At 30.9% G+C, this 19,204-nt stretch overlaps 1 protein-coding gene across 1 annotated transcript in view; it reads right to left on the bottom strand.

The window, feature by feature from the left end:
- Positions 1-11,887: 11,887 nt before the first annotated feature.
- gria4b (glutamate receptor, ionotropic, AMPA 4b) overlaps positions 11,888-19,204 on the bottom strand; it is a 185,227-nt gene continuing 177,910 nt past the window's right edge. The window contains exons 18-19 of the mRNA XM_037748409.1: positions 17,043-17,180; positions 11,888-13,749 (exon numbers count right to left, since the gene is read on the bottom strand). Of these exons, the coding sequence (XP_037604337.1) occupies positions 13,585-13,749; positions 17,043-17,180 (303 nt within the window). The 3' untranslated portion in view covers positions 11,888-13,584. The remainder of the gene's footprint in view (positions 13,750-17,042; positions 17,181-19,204) is intronic.

Below are 19,204 nucleotides of genomic sequence, written 5' to 3'. Positions count from 1 at the left end.
ATAGTATGTCGAAAAATTTCATGCGGAAAAAAAGTCATAGTATAGTATGTTGATAAATTAATGAAAAAAAACGTCATAGTATAGTATGTTGATAAATTAATGAAAAAAAAGTCATAGTATAGTATGTCGAAAAATTTCATGCGGAAAAAAAGTCATAGTATAGTATGTTGATAAATTAATGAAAAAAAAGTCATAGTATAGTATGTCGAAAAATTTCATAAAAAAACGTCATAGTATAGTATGTTGATAAATTAATGAAAAAAAAGTCATAGTATAGTATGTCGAAGAATTTCATAAAAAAACGTCATAGTATAGTATGTCGAAAAATTTCATAAAAAAACGTCATAGTATAGTATGTCGAAAAATTTCATAAAAAAACGTCATAGTATAGTATGTCGAAAAATTTCATGCGGAAAAAAAGTCATAGTATAGTATGTTGATAAATTAATGAAAAAAAAGTCATAGTATAGTATGTTGATAAATTAATGAAAAAAAAGTCATAGTATAGTATGTTGATAAATTAATGAAAAAAAAGTCATAGTATAGTATGTCGAAAAATTTCATAAAAAAACGTCATAGTATAGTATGTCGAAAAATTTCATGCGGAAAAAAAGTCATAGTATAGTATGTTGATAAATTAATGAAAAAAAACGTCATAGTATAGTATGTTGATAAATTAATGAAAAAAAAGTCATAGTATAGTATGTTGATAAATTAATGAAAAAAACGTCATAGTATAGTATGTTGATAAATTAATGAAAAAAAAGTCATAGTATAGTATGTCGAAAAATTTCATAAAAAAACGTCATAGTATAGTATGTTGATAAATTAATGAAAAAAAAGTCATAGTATAGTATGTCGAAAAATTTCATAAAAAAACGTCATAGTATAGTATGTCGAAAAATTTCATGCGGAAAAAAAGTCATAGTATAGTATGTTGATAAATTAATGAAAAAAAAACGTCATAGTATAGTATGTTGATAAATTAATGAAAAAAACGTCATAGTATAGTATGTTGATAAATTAATGAAAAAAACGTCATAGTATAGTATGTTGATAAATTAATGAAAAAAAAGTCATAGTATAGTATGTTGATAAATTAATGAAAAAAAAGTCATAGTATAGTATGTCGAAAAATTTCATAAAAAAACGTCATAGTATAGTATGTTGATAAATTAATGAAAAAAAAGTCATAGTATAGTATGTTGATAAATTAATGAAAAAAACGTCATAGTATAGTATGTCGAAAAATTTCATAAAAAAACGTCATAGTATAGTATGTCGAAAAATTTCATGCGGAAAAAAAGTCATAGTATAGTATGTTGATAAATTAATGAAAAAAAAGTCATAGTATAGTATGTCGAAAAATTTCATAAAAAAACGTCATAGTATAGTATGTCGAAAAATTTCATAAAAAAACGTCATAGTATAGTATGTTGATAAATTAATGAAAAAAAAGTCATAGTATAGTATGTCGAAAAATTTCATAAAAAAACGTCATAGTATAGTATGTCGAAAAATTTCATAAAAAAACGTCATAGTATAGTATGTCGAAAAATTTCATAAAAAAACGTCATAGTATAGTATGTCGAAAAATTTCATAAAAAAAAGTCATAGTATAGTATGTTGATAAATTAATGAAAAAAAAGTCATAGTATAGTATGTCGAAAAATTTCATAAAAAAACGTCATAGTATAGTATGTCGAAAAATTTCATAAAAAAACGTCATAGTATAGTATGTCGAAAAATTTCATGCGGAAAAAAAGTCATAGTATAGTATGTTGATAAATTAATGAAAAAAAACGTCATAGTATAGTATGTTGATAAATTAATGAAAAAAAAGTCATAGTATAGTATGTTGATAAATTAATGAAAAAAAAGTCATAGTATAGTATGTCGAAAAATTTCATAAAAAAACGTCATAGTATAGTATGTCGAAAAATTTCATAAAAAAAACGTCATAGTATAGTATGTTGATAAATTAATGAAAAAAAAGTCATAGTATAGTATGTCGAAAAATTTCATAAAAAAACGTCATAGTATAGTATGTTGATAAATTAATGAAAAAAAACGTCATAGTATAGTATGTTGATAAATTAATGAAAAAAAAGTCATAGTATAGTATGTCGAAAAATTTCATGTGGAAAAAAAGTCATAGTATAGTATGTTGATAAATTAATGAAAAAAAAGTCATAGTATAGTATGTTGATAAATTAATGAAAAAAAAGTCATAGTATAGTATGTCGAAAAATTTCATAAAAAAACGTCATAGTATAGTATGTCGAAAAATTTCATAAAAAAACGTCATAGTATAGTATGTTGATAAATTAATGAAAAAAAAGTCATAGTATAGTATGTCGAAAAATTTCATAAAAAAACGTCATAGTATAGTATGTCGAAAAATTTCATAAAAAAACGTCATAGTATAGTATGTCGAAAAATTTCATAAAAAAACGTCATAGTATAGTATGTTGATAAATTAATGAAAAAAAAGTCATAGTATAGTATGTCGAAAAATTTCATAAAAAAACGTCATAGTATAGTATGTTGATAAATTAATGAAAAAAAACGTCATAGTATAGTATGTTGATAAATTAATGAAAAAAAAGTCATAGTATAGTATGTCGAAAAATTTCATAAAAAAACGTCATAGTATAGTATGTCGAAAAATTTCATAAAAAAACGTCATAGTATAGTATGTCGAAAAATTTCATGCGGAAAAAAAGTCATTGTATAGTATGTTGATAAATTAATGAAAAAAAAGTCATAGTATAGTATGTTGATAAATTAATGAAAAAAAAGTCATAGTATAGTATGTCGAACAATTTCATAAAAAAACGTCATAGTATAGTATGTTGATAAATTAATGAAAAAAAAGTCATAGTATAGTATGTCGAAAAATTTCATAAAAAAACGTCATAGTATAGTATGTTGATAAATTAATGAAAAAAAAGTCATAGTATAGTATGTCGAAAAATTTCATAAAAAAACGTCATAGTATAGTATGTTGATAAATTAATGAAAAAAAAGTTATAATATAGTATGTCGAAAAATTTCATAAAAAAACGTCATAGTATAGTATGTTGATAAATTAATGAAAAAAAAGTCATAGTATAGTATGTCGAAAAATTTCATAAAAAAACGTCATAGTATAGTATGTCGAAAAATTTCATAAAAAAACGTCATAGTATAGTATGTCGAAAAATTTCATGCGGAAAAAAAGTCATAGTATAGTATGTTGATAAATTAATGAAAAAAAACGTCATAGTATGTTGATAAATTAATGAAAAAAACGTCATAGTATAGTATGTTGATAAATTAATGAAAAAAACGTCATAGTATAGTATGTTGATAAATTAATGAAAAAAAAGTCATAGTATAGTATGTCGAAAAATTTCATAAAAAAACGTCATAGTATAGTATGTCGAAAAATTTCATAAAAAAACGTCATAGTATAGTATGTTGATAAATTAATGAAAAAAAAGTCATAGTATAGTATGTCGAAAAATTTCATAAAAAAACGTCATAGTATAGTATGTTGATAAATTAATGAAAAAAAAGTCATAGTATAGTATGTCGAAAAATTTCATAAAAAAACGTCATAGTATAGTATGTCGAAAAATTTCATGCGGAAAAAAAGTCATAGTATAGTATGTTGATAAATTAATGAAAAAAAACGTCATAGTATAGTATGTCGAAAAATTTCATAAAAAAACGTCATAGTATAGTATGTTGATAAATTAATGAAAAAAAAGTCATAGTATAGTATGTCGAAAAATTTCATGCGGAAAAAAAGTCATAGTATAGTATGTTGATAAATTAATGAAAAAAAACGTCATAGTATAGTATGTTGATAAATTAATGAAAAAAACGTCATAGTATAGTATGTTGATAAATTAATGAAAAAAACGTCATAGTATAGTATGTTGATAAATTAATGAAAAAAACGTCATAGTATAGTATGTTGATAAATTAATGAAAAAAAAGTCATAGTATAGTATGTCGAAAAATTTCATAAAAAAACGTCATAGTATAGTATGTCGAAAAATTTCATAAAAAAAACGTCATAGTATAGTATGTCGAAAAATTTCATGCGGAAAAAAAGTCATAGTATAGTACGTTGATAAATTAATGAAAAAAAAACGTCATAGTATAGTATGTTGATAAATTAATGAAAAAAACGTCATAGTATAGTATGTTGATAAATTAATGAAAAAAACGTCATAGTATAGTATGTTGATAAATTAATGAAAAAAAAGTCATAGTATAGTATGTTGATAAATTAATGAAAAAAACGTCATAGTATAGTATGTTGATAAATTAATGAAAAAAAAGTCATAGTATAGTATGTCGAAAAATTTCATAAAAAAACGTCATAGTATAGTATGTTGATAAATTAATGAAAAAAAAGTCATAGTATAGTATGTCGAAAAATTTCATAAAAAAACGTCATAGTATAGTATGTCGAAAAATTTCATAAAAAAACGTCATAGTATAGTATGTTGATAAATTAATGAAAAAAAGTCATAGTATAGTATGTCGAAAAATTTCATAAAAAAACGTCATAGTATAGTATGTTGATAAATTAATGAAAAAAAACGTCATAGTATAGTATGTTGATAAATTAATGAAAAAAAAGTCATAGTATAGTATGTCGAAAAATTTCATAAAAAAACGTCATAGTATAGTATGTCGAAAAATTTCATAAAAAAACGTCATAGTATAGTATGTCGAAAAATTTCATGCGGAAAAAAAGTCATTGTATAGTATGTTGATAAATTAATGAAAAAAAAGTCATAGTATAGTATGTTGATAAATTAATGAAACAAAAGTCATAGTATAGTATGTCGAAAAATTTCATAAAAAAACGTCATAGTATAGTATGTCGAAAAATTTCATAAAAAAACGTCATAGTATAGTATGTCGAAAAATTTCATGCGGAAAAAAAGTCATAGTATAGTATGTTGATAAATTAATGAAAAAAAACGTCGTAGTATAGTATGTTGATAAATTAATGAAAAAAACGTCATAGTATAGTATGTTGATAAATTAATGAAAAAAACGTCATAGTATAGTATGTTGATAAATTAATGAAAAAAAAGTCATAGTATAGTATGTCGAAAAATTTCATAAAAAAACGTCATAGTATAGTATGTCGAAAAATTTCATAAAAAAACGTCATAGTATAGTATGTTGATAAATTAATGAAAAAAAAGTCATAGTATAGTATGTCGAAAAATTTCATAAAAAAAACGTCATAGTATAGTATGTCGAAAAATTTCATAAAAAAACGTCATAGTATAGTATGTCGAAAAATTTCATGCGGAAAAAAAGTCATAGTATAGTATGTTGATAAATTAATGAAAAAAAACGTCATAGTATAGTATGTTGATAAATTAATGAAAAAAACGTCATAGTATAGTATGTTGATAAATTAATGAAAAAAACGTCATAGTATAGTATGTTGATAAATTAATGAAAAAAAAAGTCATAGTATAGTATGTTGATAAATTAATGAAAAAAAAGTCATAGTATAGTATGTCGAAAAATTTCATAAAAAAACGTCATAGTATAGTATGTCGAAAAATTTCATAAAAAAACGTCATAGTATAGTATGTCGAAAAATTTCATGCGGAAAAAAAGTCATAGTATAGTACGTTGATAAATTAATGAAAAAAAACGTCATAGTATAGTATGTTGATAAATTAATGAAAAAAAACGTCATAGTATAGTATGTTGATAAATTAATGAAAAAAACGTCATAGTATAGTATGTTGATAAATTAATGAAAAAAAAGTCATAGTATAGTATGTTGATAAATTAATGAAAAAAAACGTCATAGTATAGTATGTTGATAAATTAATGAAAAAAAAGTCATAGTATAGTATGTCGAAAAATTTCATAAAAAAACGTCATAGTATAGTATGTTGATAAATTAATGAAAAAAAAGTCATAGTATAGTATGTCGAAAAATTTCATAAAAAAACGTCATAGTATAGTATGTCGAAAAATTTCATGCGGAAAAAAAGTCATAGTATAGTATGTTGATAAATTAATGAAAAAAAACGTCATAGTATAGTATGTTGATAAATTAATGAAAAAAACGTCATAGTATAGTATGTTGATAAATTAATGAAAAAAACGTCATAGTATAGTATGTTGATAAATTAATGAAAAAAAAGTCATAGTATAGTATGTTGATAAATTAATGAAAAAAAAGTCATAGTATAGTATGTCGAAAAATTTCATAAAAAAACGTCATAGTATAGTATGTTGATAAATTAATGAAAAAAAAGTCATAGTATAGTATGTCGAAAAATTTCATAAAAAAACGTCATAGTATAGTATGTCGAAAAATTTCATAAAAAAACGTCATAGTATAGTATGTCGAAAAATTTCATAAAAAAACGTCATAGTATAGTATGTCGAAACATTTCATGCGGAAAAAAAGTCATAGTATAGTATGTTGATAAATTAATGAAAAAAAAACGTCATAGTATAGTATGTCGAAAAATTTCATAAAAAAACGTCATAGTATAGTATGTCGAAAAATTTCATAAAAAAAAGTCATAGTATAGTATGTCGAAAAATTTCATAAAAAAACGTCATAGTATAGTATGTCGAAAAATTTCATAAAAAAACGTCATAGTATAGTATGTCGAAAAATTTCATAAAAAAACGTCATAGTATAGTATGTCGAAAAATTTCATAAAAAAACGTCATAGTATAGTATGTCGAAAAATTTCATAAAAAAAAGTCATAGTATAGTATGTTGATAAATTAATGAAAAAAAAGTCATAGTATAGTATGTCGAAAAATTTCATAAAAAAACGTCATAGTATAGTATGTCGAAAAATTTCATAAAAAAACGTCATAGTATAGTATGTCGAAAAATTTCATGCGGAAAAAAAGTCATAGTATAGTATGTTGATAAATTAATGAAAAAAAACGTCATAGTATAGTATGTTGATAAATTAATGAAAAAAAAGTCATAGTATAGTATGTTGATAAATTAATGAAAAAAAAGTCATAGTATAGTATGTCGAAAAATTTCATAAAAAAACGTCATAGTATAGTATGTCGAAAAATTTCATAAAAAAACGTCATAGTATAGTATGTTGATAAATTAATGAAAAAAAAGTCATAGTATAGTATGTCGAAAAATTTCATAAAAAAACGTCATAGTATAGTATGTTGATAAATTAATGAAAAAAAACGTCATAGTATAGTATGTTGATAAATTAATGAAAAAAAAGTCATAGTATAGTATGTCGAAAAATTTCATAAAAAAACGTCATAGTATAGTATGTCGAAAAATTTCATAAAAAAACGTCATAGTATAGTATGTCGAAAAATTTCATGCGGAAAAAAAGTCATTGTATAGTATGTTGATAAATTAATGAAAAAAAAGTCATAGTATAGTATGTTGATAAATTAATGAAAAAAAAGTCATAGTATAGTATGTCGAAAAATTTCATAAAAAAACGTCATAGTATAGTATGTCGAAAAATTTCATAAAAAAACGTCATAGTATAGTATGTCGAAAAATTTCATGCGGAAAAAAAGTCATAGTATAGTATGTTGATAAATTAATGAAAAAAAACGTCATAGTATAGTATGTTGATAAATTAATGAAAAAAACGTCATAGTATAGTATGTTGATAAATTAATGAAAAAAACGTCATAGTATAGTATGTTGATAAATTAATGAAAAAAAAGTCATAGTATAGTATGTCGAAAAATTTCATAAAAAAACGTCATAGTATAGTATGTCGAAAAATTTCATAAAAAAACGTCATAGTATAGTATGTTGATAAATTAATGAAAAAAAAGTCATAGTATAGTATGTCGAAAAATTTCATAAAAAAACGTCATAGTATAGTATGTCGAAAAATTTCATAAAAAAACGTCATAGTATAGTATGTCGAAAAATTTCATGCGGAAAAAAAGTCATAGTATAGTATGTTGATAAATTAATGAAAAAAAAACGTCATAGTATAGTATGTTGATAAATTAATGAAAAAAACGTCATAGTATAGTATGTTGATAAATTAATGAAAAAAACGTCATAGTATAGTATGTTGATAAATTAATGAAAAAAAAGTCATAGTATAGTATGTTGATAAATTAATGAAAAAAACGTCATAGTATAGTATGTTGATAAATTAATGAAAAAAAAGTCATAGTATAGTATGTCGAAAAATTTCATAAAAAAAACGTCATAGTATAGTATGTTGATAAATTAATGAAAAAAAAGTCTTAGTATAGTATGTCGAAAAATTTCATAAAAAAACGTCATAGTATAGTATGTCGAAAAATTTCATGCGGAAAAAAAGTCATAGTATAGTATGTTGATAAATTAATGAAAAAAAACGTCATAGTATAGTATGTTGATAAATTAATGAAAAAAAACGTCATAGTATAGTATGTTGATAAATTAATGAAAAAAACGTCATAGTATAGTATGTTGATAAATTAATGAAAAAAAAGTCATAGTATAGTATGTTGATAAATTAATGAAAAAAAAGTCATAGTATAGTATGTCGAAAAATTTCATAAAAAAACGTCATAGTATAGTATGTTGATAAATTAATGAAAAAAAAGTCATAGTATAGTATGTCGAAAAATTTCATAAAAAAACGTCATAGTATAGTATGTTGATAAATTAATGAAAAAAAAGTCATAGTATAGTATGTTGATAAATTAATGAAAAAAAAGTCATAGTATAGTATGTCGAAAAATTTCATAAAAAAACGTCATAGTATAGTATGTCGAAAAATTTCATAAAAAAACGTCATAGTATAGTATGTCGAAAAATTTCATAAAAAAACGTCATAGTATAGTATGTCGAAAAATTTCATAAAAAAACGTCATAGTATAGTATGTCGAAAAATTTCATAAAAAACGTCATAGTATAGTATGTCGAAAAATTTCATAAAAAAACGTCATAGTATAGTATGTTGATAAATTAATGAAAAAAAACGTCATAGTATAGTATGTTGATAAATTAATGAAAAAAAAGTCATAGTATAGTATGTCGAAAAATTTCATAAAAAAACGTCATAGTATAGTATGTCGAAAAATTTCATGCGGAAAAAAAGTCATAGTATAGTATGTTGATAAATTAATGAAAAAAAACGTCATAGTATAGTATGTCAAAAAAGGTCATGAAAACAGTCACATTATAGTGTGTCGCAAAAAGTCAGAGTATAGTAAGTCAAAAAATTTCATGTAAAAAGTCATAGTACAGTATGTCGAAAAATTTCATAAAAAAACGTCATAGTATAGTATGTCGAAATATTTCATGAAAAAAGTCATATTATAGTATATTGAAAAAGTCATAGTATAGTATGTTGAAAAAAGTCATAGTATAGTATGGCGAAAAATTTCATGAAAAAAGTCATAGTGTAGTATGTCGCATAAAGTCAGAGTATAGTAAGTCAAAAAATTTCATGAAAAAAGTAATATTATAGTATGTTGAAAAAATCATAGTATAGTATGTCGAAAATAGTCATAGTGTAGTGTGTCGCAAAAAGTCAGAGTATAGTAAGTCGAAAGATATAGTATTGTATTTTGAAAAAATTCATGAAAAAAGTCATAGTGTGTCGAAAAAAGTGTAAAAAAGTCATAGAATAGTATGTCGAAAGATATCGTAGTATAGTATGTAAAATAATGTCACAAAAACGTCATATTGTAGTATGTTGAAAAATATCGTAGTATAGTATGTCAAATTTTCATGAAAAAGGTCATATTATAGTGTTGAAAAAAGTAAAAAAAAAAAAGGTACTAGTGTAGTATGTCGAAAAATGTCATGGTATGAGGGAAAAGCTCACATTTTTGAGGCTGTCATAATATAGTATGTCATTAAAAATGTCATAAAAAATGGCATTTTATAGTATGCCATAAAAAATATCATAGTATAGTATGTCATTATTAAAATGTCATAGTACAGTATGCCATAAAGAAATGTCATAATATAGTATGTCATTAAGAAAAAGTCATAGAATAGTATGCCATTCACTTTATCATAGTAAAGCATGTCATTAACAAAAAGTCATAGTATAATATGCCATAAAAAAATGTCATAATATAGTATGTCATTAACAAAATGTCATTAACAAAAAGTCATAGTATAATATGCCATAAAAAAATGTCATAATATAGTATGTCATTAACAAAATGTCATTAACAAAAAGTCATAGAATAGTATGCCATAAAAATATCATATTATAGTATGTCATTAACATTTCATAGTATAAAACCATTTCTTGGTTGCTGTAATCATTCCTCCTGTCAATGTCGATAGCAATACAAACAGATCATAAGACATGTACTATCCCTCCACCACAGTTCAGTAAACAGGAATACTCAACATATACATAATGTGAGTTGTTTTAAGACAGACTTGAATAAATATGAACCTGTCAGTTAAAGCAAGACATGATAAGAAATATCCTCTTAAATGAGAAGTTAACCAGTAGCTCCAGTGTTGCTAATTAGCAGCCAATTAGCAACACCTGAGCTGACACTGTGAAGCCTTGTTTAACATTAACTCACGTTAATGAGTCAACTCACTGACTCTTCTTGACTAACTGTGTTTTGGCGCTTCACAAACAAACGTTTTAATGGTTTTATCACTAAAATAAATCAGTAAACACATCCTACCTGAGCTGGCGACAAACTTTTGCTGCTGTCAGTCACTCAGGTGCCTAATGATGACGTAGGACGCACCTGACGCAGCTGACGCACCTGACGCGATAGTGGGACACAATTTTTTTTTTTCTTTTTTTTTTTTTTATTAAACCACAGGCTAGTACACATTAAAAAAAAATAATTATAAAATGCATTCATTAAAAAAAAATAATAATTTGCTGTAACCTGAAGTCCCCTATACTAAAATTTATGTGATTTATTTAATAGTTAATTATATATTTGCATTTATTTTTGATAATGCACACATATTTACATTTCATCTCTATTCTAATTTCTATTTTTCTAATAACTTTTTTTATGTTTATATGTATTTTTATTCTAAAATGGAACAACTGTATTTCTGATTCTGATATTAAACAGTGTTTAATAAGGTGTTTTTTTTATAAAACATATTCATATATATAACTGTATTTATTATAATATAAATAAACAATTGGTCCCTGACATTGTACATTTGTTAGCTTATCTTTTTATTTATTTGTTCATTTGTTATGTCAGTACAGAAAATGAGGAACCTCACCGGCATTTAAAAAAAATATATATTTATATATTTTAATTTATTTATTGAGGTCAACCAGCGCCCCCCAGAAGGTGGCGCCCTAGGTCTATATGGCCTATGCCTCAAACCACCTCAAGCCTATATGGCTGGCTATATCTATATAGGCTGCTGTAATTATACCCTCCACCTTAATGAGAATATACATACAGACACACGAGAAGATAGCTACAACTCTTATCTGTTTATCTTAGCATTAAAACTAGAAACAGCTAGTCCGGCTCTGTCTGACGGTTAAAGTGACAATAATGCTTTCACAGGGAGGTTAGATGCCTGACTACATTTTGGCCGTGAGTAGTGACTTCCTGGAGGAGTAAGGGCATTTCCAAAAATGAGCTATTCCTCTAAGAACCTTATAATGTCAGTTGATATTGTGCTTTAGTGATACATATTTCCAAACAAAGTTAGTCATTCAAATTGTTATAAACCAATTCCGACACAGCAAATCTGAGGCTTTTGGTGTCTCTTGGAGGGAAGTAATGGTTCAAGTGGTCACCAAAAAATGTAGGATTCATTATGAGGACCATACATATACATGCAAAGTTTCATGACACTCAACATATTTTGCTTGCAGGACATAAACACTTCTCGCCTATCTCGTCAAATAATGACAGTACATTGCAATTTGAAATTTGTTTTTACTTAAAAAAGATCAAAATAAAGATGTACAATTGAACCAAAATAAGACGCCATATTACACTTCAGCTCTAAAGACGGATGGCAGGACAAAAAAAAAGGCATGACCTGAAATATTTCAGCTGGTTTTTCCCGCTGCCAAACTTCCCCATCCTGCCACAGCAACGGGAACGGAACGGATGAGAATGAACGAAAATAGAACCAACGGCATCGTCGGCTGGCGTTGCTGAAGATGTGGCTTCTTGCGTCCTATTGCAGATTGTCCAAAATAAAGAGATGAGGACACTTCAGTCAGCGGAGCAAATACATTTCTGCTACGGTGTGTGCAGCCTCCCCGGAGGATCCACAGTGTTTCAATAAGGAAGGGCTCTATAATCATTGTTCAACATACAAACAGTGGCTTCATCAGCTCTGGGAAACAGACAAATAACATATAGAGAGAAATGGCATTTTTCAATTTCGCATCATGGTTTCAACTCATGTCTCCACACACGTAATGGTCTAAAATATCTACCCAGATAGTACTGGACTGTCCACATTTAAAACCAAAACACTATTTTTAATTTCTCGGTACAAAAAATAGATCAAAAGATAATGAAAAAAATAGTTATACTCTGACTGAAACTTGATTTTATAAAGCTCTACTCATGAGCAACTCTCTGGGTCTACGTCTGCACAGTGAGGGGTGTGGCTTAAGGATTGGGGGTGGAGCTACTTAACATTCATCGTTGAATATATTAATGAATTTGTACGCGACAGGTATCAGAATATCTGGGCAGTTGATACCCCATTCACATTTAGAGTTCCTATATAATACAGTTTCAACACGTAACAGATTTTTAACACACGTCTCCTCCTTCAAGTGGCATCATCTTTTTCATTATTGCGATGAATAAAATCTTTAAAGATGATTTACAAAAAAAAGAACTGTCCACTACAGTATCTGTTTATGTACATCTGTTTAAAAAGCAAGCAGTCGTCCCTATGTACAGCTAAATTCTTCATTTTGTTTTTCATGGAATATACATATTTACTTATTTTCACAGTTTCCTACGTTTGCTCATATATTCAATATCAATTATTTTGTTATTATGAATACAAATATTTTTCCGTCGTATCGTCATGGCACCGGGCTACAGCTCTCCCAGTGTTCCCAGTGTCCTTGTTGATATCCAGTGAGATTGTTGTCTCTTAGACGCTGCTCATATCTGTTCAGTTTGAAAACAATCTTGATTGTGGTTCAGTTTTTTTTTTTGCCAATTCACAGCAATCCAAAAAATGCACAGTTTTGTTTCAAGTTTACAGTTTTCTGGTCTTCATCTTTATCATATATCATGATATTATTTCTTCCCCCCCTGCTCCTCTTCACGTCACTGGAAAGGTTGAATGGCTCCAGTGGATTCCCTTTTGATTCAAACGTACGCCTCCGTAAAAAGAAAAATCGAGATTGTTCTGCCTCTGGTTTCCACAGATTTCTGAGAGAAATCATCGAGCCACACAACAAGTCGTAACCTCTAACAGCGGGATTTGTTGTTAGCGCCCGTCTCGCCCGCTGGAGGTGACCCGTTGGGTGTGTGAATCCTGTTTCTTCGTGGTTAAGTTTCTGGTTGTTTCGTGGGCGGTGCGATTATTGTTTGTTTCTTGTTATTGGAATAAGGCACTTGAGAGGTTTTTGGTTTTCACGGGAGCTCGGAGGAGACCAGGGCGAGGCCGGAGCTCTGGCGGAGGGGAGGCCCGGTGTGGACGGCCTTGGGACAGTCGGGCGTCAGCACCCGCCCGTTCTCCCCGACGCTGCCTGTGATGGACAGACGGGCCTTGTTCCTCATGGCTTCTGTAAAAGTTAGCTGAGGAGAAAAATAAAAAGATTTTGTAATGAAGCAGGTTGATATCAGAAAAATGTGTGCATTTGCAGATTGGAGTTTTTAGAGATTAGTGTTCAGAGATTATCCTCAATCAAGATATCTTATAAAGCTTAATGTTTTTCTGAAAGAGACAAAGCCATACCCATTAATTTTATCCATATGTTATCCATGTTTTGATCCAAAATGATCAAGTCTTAAACATCCCAAACAAGCACCACAACAGACCCCAATGAACAAACTTGCCAGAACAATGACACAACCTAACAACGTACCTTAACAATGTAACGTTACGTAACAACGTAACCTAACCTAACAACGTCACCAAACAACGTAACTTATCAACGTAACTTAACAATGCAACGTTACACATAACGTAACAAAGTAACATAACAAAACAACAACAACAAAATGGCACAACAACGTAATGTAACAACAACGTAACATAACAACTACGTAACAAAACAACAACGAAACGAAGCAGCGACGAAATGAAACAAGAAAACAAAACGTTACAAGGTAACGTAACAACATAACAACAATGTAACAACAACGTAATATAACGCAACAACGTAACGTAACAATGTAACAACGTCAAAAACAAACGTAATCCGTGCCAAAATATGTTTCCTTTGAAACATAATTCATAATGCAGTTTCGTTGTATGGGAACGTAATTTTTCAGGACACAGGGTTGTTATTTTTACACCATTAGCCAATCATCAACATTACTTCTATCTCAAAGAAACTTGAGAAAACTCCAATCTGCTTCAACATTAGCTGTAAAAACAACAGGTAGAACAGCTTCACAAAACGGTACAGTTAAATGTATATACAGTAGTGTAGCAAAACACCTTTCATAGCCATTCAGTACAGTATCAAGCCAGCCCCATACTACATGTAAATCCATTAGCGACAGAATTGTTACACAGTGAGTGATAGTTGCAGGCAGTAGGACAGGGAAGCTGACTAAGCAACAGTCAAGCTAATGAAGAGTTTGAGCTGAAGTGCTGATGGGGGACACATAACCACGTTGGACAGATATACACCGAGTGTGAAAAAAGATATCTGAAAGTCTAATGGTCGAGGACCTGGGGGAAATATCCGGAGAAAACAGCTCAATAAAGTCAGCTCGGCTTGAGGGATACTTCACTTACTTAAGCCTTACAATGTACAGTGTTTAAAGTGGGTTTATTATATAGGGCTTCCTGTGTGCTCAGGGCTAGTTTCTCATTAAATTTGTTCTGCGGCTGTACATTGATGGCCTATTGTAACTGACAGAGTTGAGACAGTAATATCCCTCTGTTACAGCACTCAGGTTCAAGTGTGTGCACATGTTTTTGGCCTCAAAAGAAGGACTTTTGATGGTTTGCTATGAGAAAAACAAGGACCTGGAGTTTGAACCCAGTTGGCAGAAAAAAAGTCGGCATTGGACATTTCTGCAAACCACGGATATGTTGAATGTCAATGTTTCTGAACCAAAAATACGTTTCATATCAGCCTCGTATCACGTTTGCAGATACGCGCAATGCCACGTGGTTAACGTTGTGAAATGATTGGTTAAGTTAAGGCAACAAAACTACTTGGTTAAGGTTTGAAAATAGATCATGGTTTGTGTTCAAATAATAATGTAAGTACATATCAATGAAGATAACAACGTAACCTATCAACGCAATTTAACAATGTAACTTAACAATGTAACGCAACAATGTAACGCAACAATGTAACGCAACAACGTAACGCAACAACGTACCGCAACAACGTATCGCAACAACGTATCGCAACAACGTACGCAACAACGTACGCAACAACGTAACAGCAGCATAATGAAACAACAACATAACACAACAACGCAACGTAATGAAACAACAACGTAACTAAATGACATAACAAAACAACGTAACAAAACAACAATGTAACAAAACGACGTAACAAAACAACAACGTAACAAAACATTGTCACGAATCAACATAAAATAAAAACATAACGTAAAACCGTAACATAATAACGTCGCGCAATAACGTCGCGCAACAACGTCGCGCAACAACGTCGCGCAACAACGTCGCGTAACAATGTCGCGTAAACGTAGCTTAACAACATAGCAAAACCACTAAAGTTAGGTTTAGGAAATAACTACATGTTTGGGTTTAAAACTACTATGTTTGTACAGTGAAAATGGCACTGAACGTTCACTCTGACCGAATGCAAAAATGATACGTTGAAAAACATTCAACGTATCCCTGGTTTGCAGAAACGTCCAATGCCAACATTTTTTCCTGGCGACTGGGCCGGGAGCTTCAGAGGTTCAGACACTAGATGAACGAATGTAGTGCAGTTTGATGAAATGTCCTCACAAGTGTAGACGTGTGTGTACAAGTAAGACATTGGTCCTCATTTAACATGCCTTTCCTACCTGTTAACAAGAGTGCAGTGGAAAAGCAGGTCTGAACAGTAACACTTTCAAATTTAAATGCCGTGTGTTAACTTGTAATGAATTTAGAAATGTATTCTAAGACTGTTCCTATCATTTATATGCCAATTAACTACCTAATGTTACTTAATTCGTATAAACTTTTCATTCTCACATTTTCTTATCGTTAACTCAAAAACATTTAGCAGATTTTGATAAGGGTGATCAATCATGGCATTTATCGTGTATTTTCAACATTATTGAATTCTTATGAGCACCAGATATGATTATTATCTTCCCACGAGTTCAGAATGAGTAATACGTTTCTTGATTTTTGCCAGGAAAATGGGTCACACGGTATGCTCGCTTGATAAATGAGGGCCAACGTCTGCAGCCACACAAGCTGCGAAGCAGTAGAGGCGACGTCATGTCTGAGGATGACTCATCGCTTCCTGTCACATTGAGAAGAAAAAGCTCGAACGCAGACCAGGACGTCACATGACCACATGGTGAGCAGATAGGACAGAGAAGTGGGAAGCATTTTTGCCACTGGTCACGACAGTCACTCAGCATGGCAAAGCTAGCACGGGGATACGATCACAGGTTTCACTTACAGTCTCTGTGCAGGGAGCTAGTGAGGGGGGGAGCAAAGGCTTTAGGTAGACCTTCTACGGAAACCCCAACTACATCTTATCAGCTTCCCCATCGCTGCCATACGCATTGAAAACCTCGCTATACTCGGCTAAGTTGGGGATGCTGGGGCTGTGCCTCGGACTCTGGCTAGGCTCGGGGCTATGGTGGGGGCTGCAGTGCTCGTGGGGATGGTGGTAATGGGGGTGTTGGGACTGGGATTGGGACTGGTCCTCCACCTTCATTCTCTTGGCCTCGTTGCGCGACTTGTAGCAGAATTCGATGAGGGCCACCAGCATGGCCAGGCCCAGGCCCCCGACGAGGATGTAGAAGACCCCCGCCACGTTGCTCAGACTGAGGGCCTGGGACGACTTGTCCTGTAGCCGGCGGCGGGGAGAGGAACAAACACAGACGTCAGCGATAGCTTTAGCAGAAGCGGCAAAAAGTGCACACAAACACTCAACATTTATACACAAGACAATGTGGAAACACTTCAATTTCAAAACACTATGCACTCACACTCACACACTACTCTGCCTCTGTCCTCTCAGTCTACTGTTGCACAGCCGTATGTAGCCATGCTAGCAAAAGTAATCTCCTAATCCTGCCTACAATATTTTAGAAAGCATTATAGAGAAATCAGTTAGCTCTGTCTTAAAGGATCAGTTCACCTAAATAACAAAAAAAAGCACATTTCCTCACTTCTCATGGGAAGGCGTATAAATAGCACAATATTTTAAGTACATTCCGCGTGTCTCTACGGACCAGCCAAAAATACTTGGCAGGTGATTGGATGAACCATCTGTCAATCAAACTCTTGCCGAAACCAGTCGGGAGAAAAGCGAAAACATCTTTTCCATCGAGAAAAGGCTTCAGTGCCGTTCTTTGCTCTTCTTTCAATGAAGTAATACTCTCCAGTTCTGATATAACTGATGCTATTTGCAGCGATGCTAACCTCTTCAGGAGCTGCCACTGTTGTTTATAACGGACAGTCGCCTCTCTAGGAATCCTCACACAGACCTAAGTTGCCAGTCCGTGGTCCATGTAATGGCTGGCCGGACTCAAATGCATTACTTCAAGCCTGACAAGATGGATTTTCGTGTGATATGTGATCCCGCGATTCTCGCATAATCTTGTGACGGGAAAGATGAGTCTTTGGTCACCAAAAGCTAGAAATGGGCTGTGTCAGGGTGCGATCTAGGGCCCCCGTTTTGAATTATTGATTCAAGATTTTACCACGTTTCTCCCACAATCTTTGGCCTCAGACAACCCAAACTCACACAGTGTAAAGTGTCCTTAAACGACTTTCTACTGTAGAGATAGTCCCTATGAAAACTGCTGACAGCACGTTCTGGGGATTATCTAAAGTGACAATGTTCCCCGAAAAGAGATGTTGCTGTTGATATTCAAAAACGCAATTAAAATTATCTGCATGGCTTGAGGTAAATGAGGAAATCTGTTTTTGCAATTTGGATGAACTAGCCCTTTAATTTCCCTCCATACAGTATTGCAACAGCCTGCCTTGTCTGTCAGCTGTGACATTCACCTTTTAAACCCTTTTATTCAAATGTATGCAGCTGATCTCTTTGAGCTATGACTCTTTGCTCCTCCCTGTCATTTATCTCTCTACGATAGATCACCTACGTCCTTAAAGGGGCATTCAACGTCTTAGCTTAACACAAAAACACTGCCCGTCATGCTTAGTTTCATTTGCAGTGAGTGTCCTGCACTTACGTATCTGATTAAGAGGACATGATAGATGTGGAAAGTGCATGCTGCTTTATTTAAAATCTCTCCATGCTCCAGTGCATCATCAACATGTCTAGTGTGTGTGCTACTACAGCTGAGGCATCTAGTATGACATACAGTAACGTCTCAACATGCCCTGGGACCATCTGAGGTGACAACCAATGTGAGTGTGATTCTTCATCTGCAGTGGCAACACGTAGCTTAGCTGCTGTAAAACTGTTAGCGCTGCACCATGCCTTGTTTCTGTCATGCTGTATCCCTTCGGGCTACGCCTTAAGTCTCTACCTGCATGTCTGTCACATCTCAGAGCATTATGTGCGTCACATCAGCCAGCCTGCTGTAATAACAGAACAGTACTGCCAGCGTTATAAAAGTGTGCATAGACGCTCCCCGGCTGGTGGAGACTGACCTTACTTCCCGAGTCCTTGGGTCCACACTCCCCTTTATCGTACCACCATTTGTTTTTCAGTTTGTCTAAGACTCCTGCTTCACTCAGTTTCAATACGGCAAGGTTTACAGGCGTTCTTCAAATCACGGGGGGGACGGGGGAAAGGATGGGGTGGGGAAAATAACATAAATAACATCATAGGACATGTTATTTTATGTTATTCAATCAGAAGAAGCCCAACAAGAGCAGGCCAGTACTCTTCAC

This window comes from Sebastes umbrosus, chromosome 17, assembly GCF_015220745.1.
Source record: "Sebastes umbrosus isolate fSebUmb1 chromosome 17, fSebUmb1.pri, whole genome shotgun sequence".
In the NCBI taxonomy this organism is placed as follows: Eukaryota; Metazoa; Chordata; class Actinopteri; order Perciformes; family Sebastidae; genus Sebastes; species Sebastes umbrosus.
This window is presented reverse-complemented; position numbering and strand designations above follow the sequence as displayed.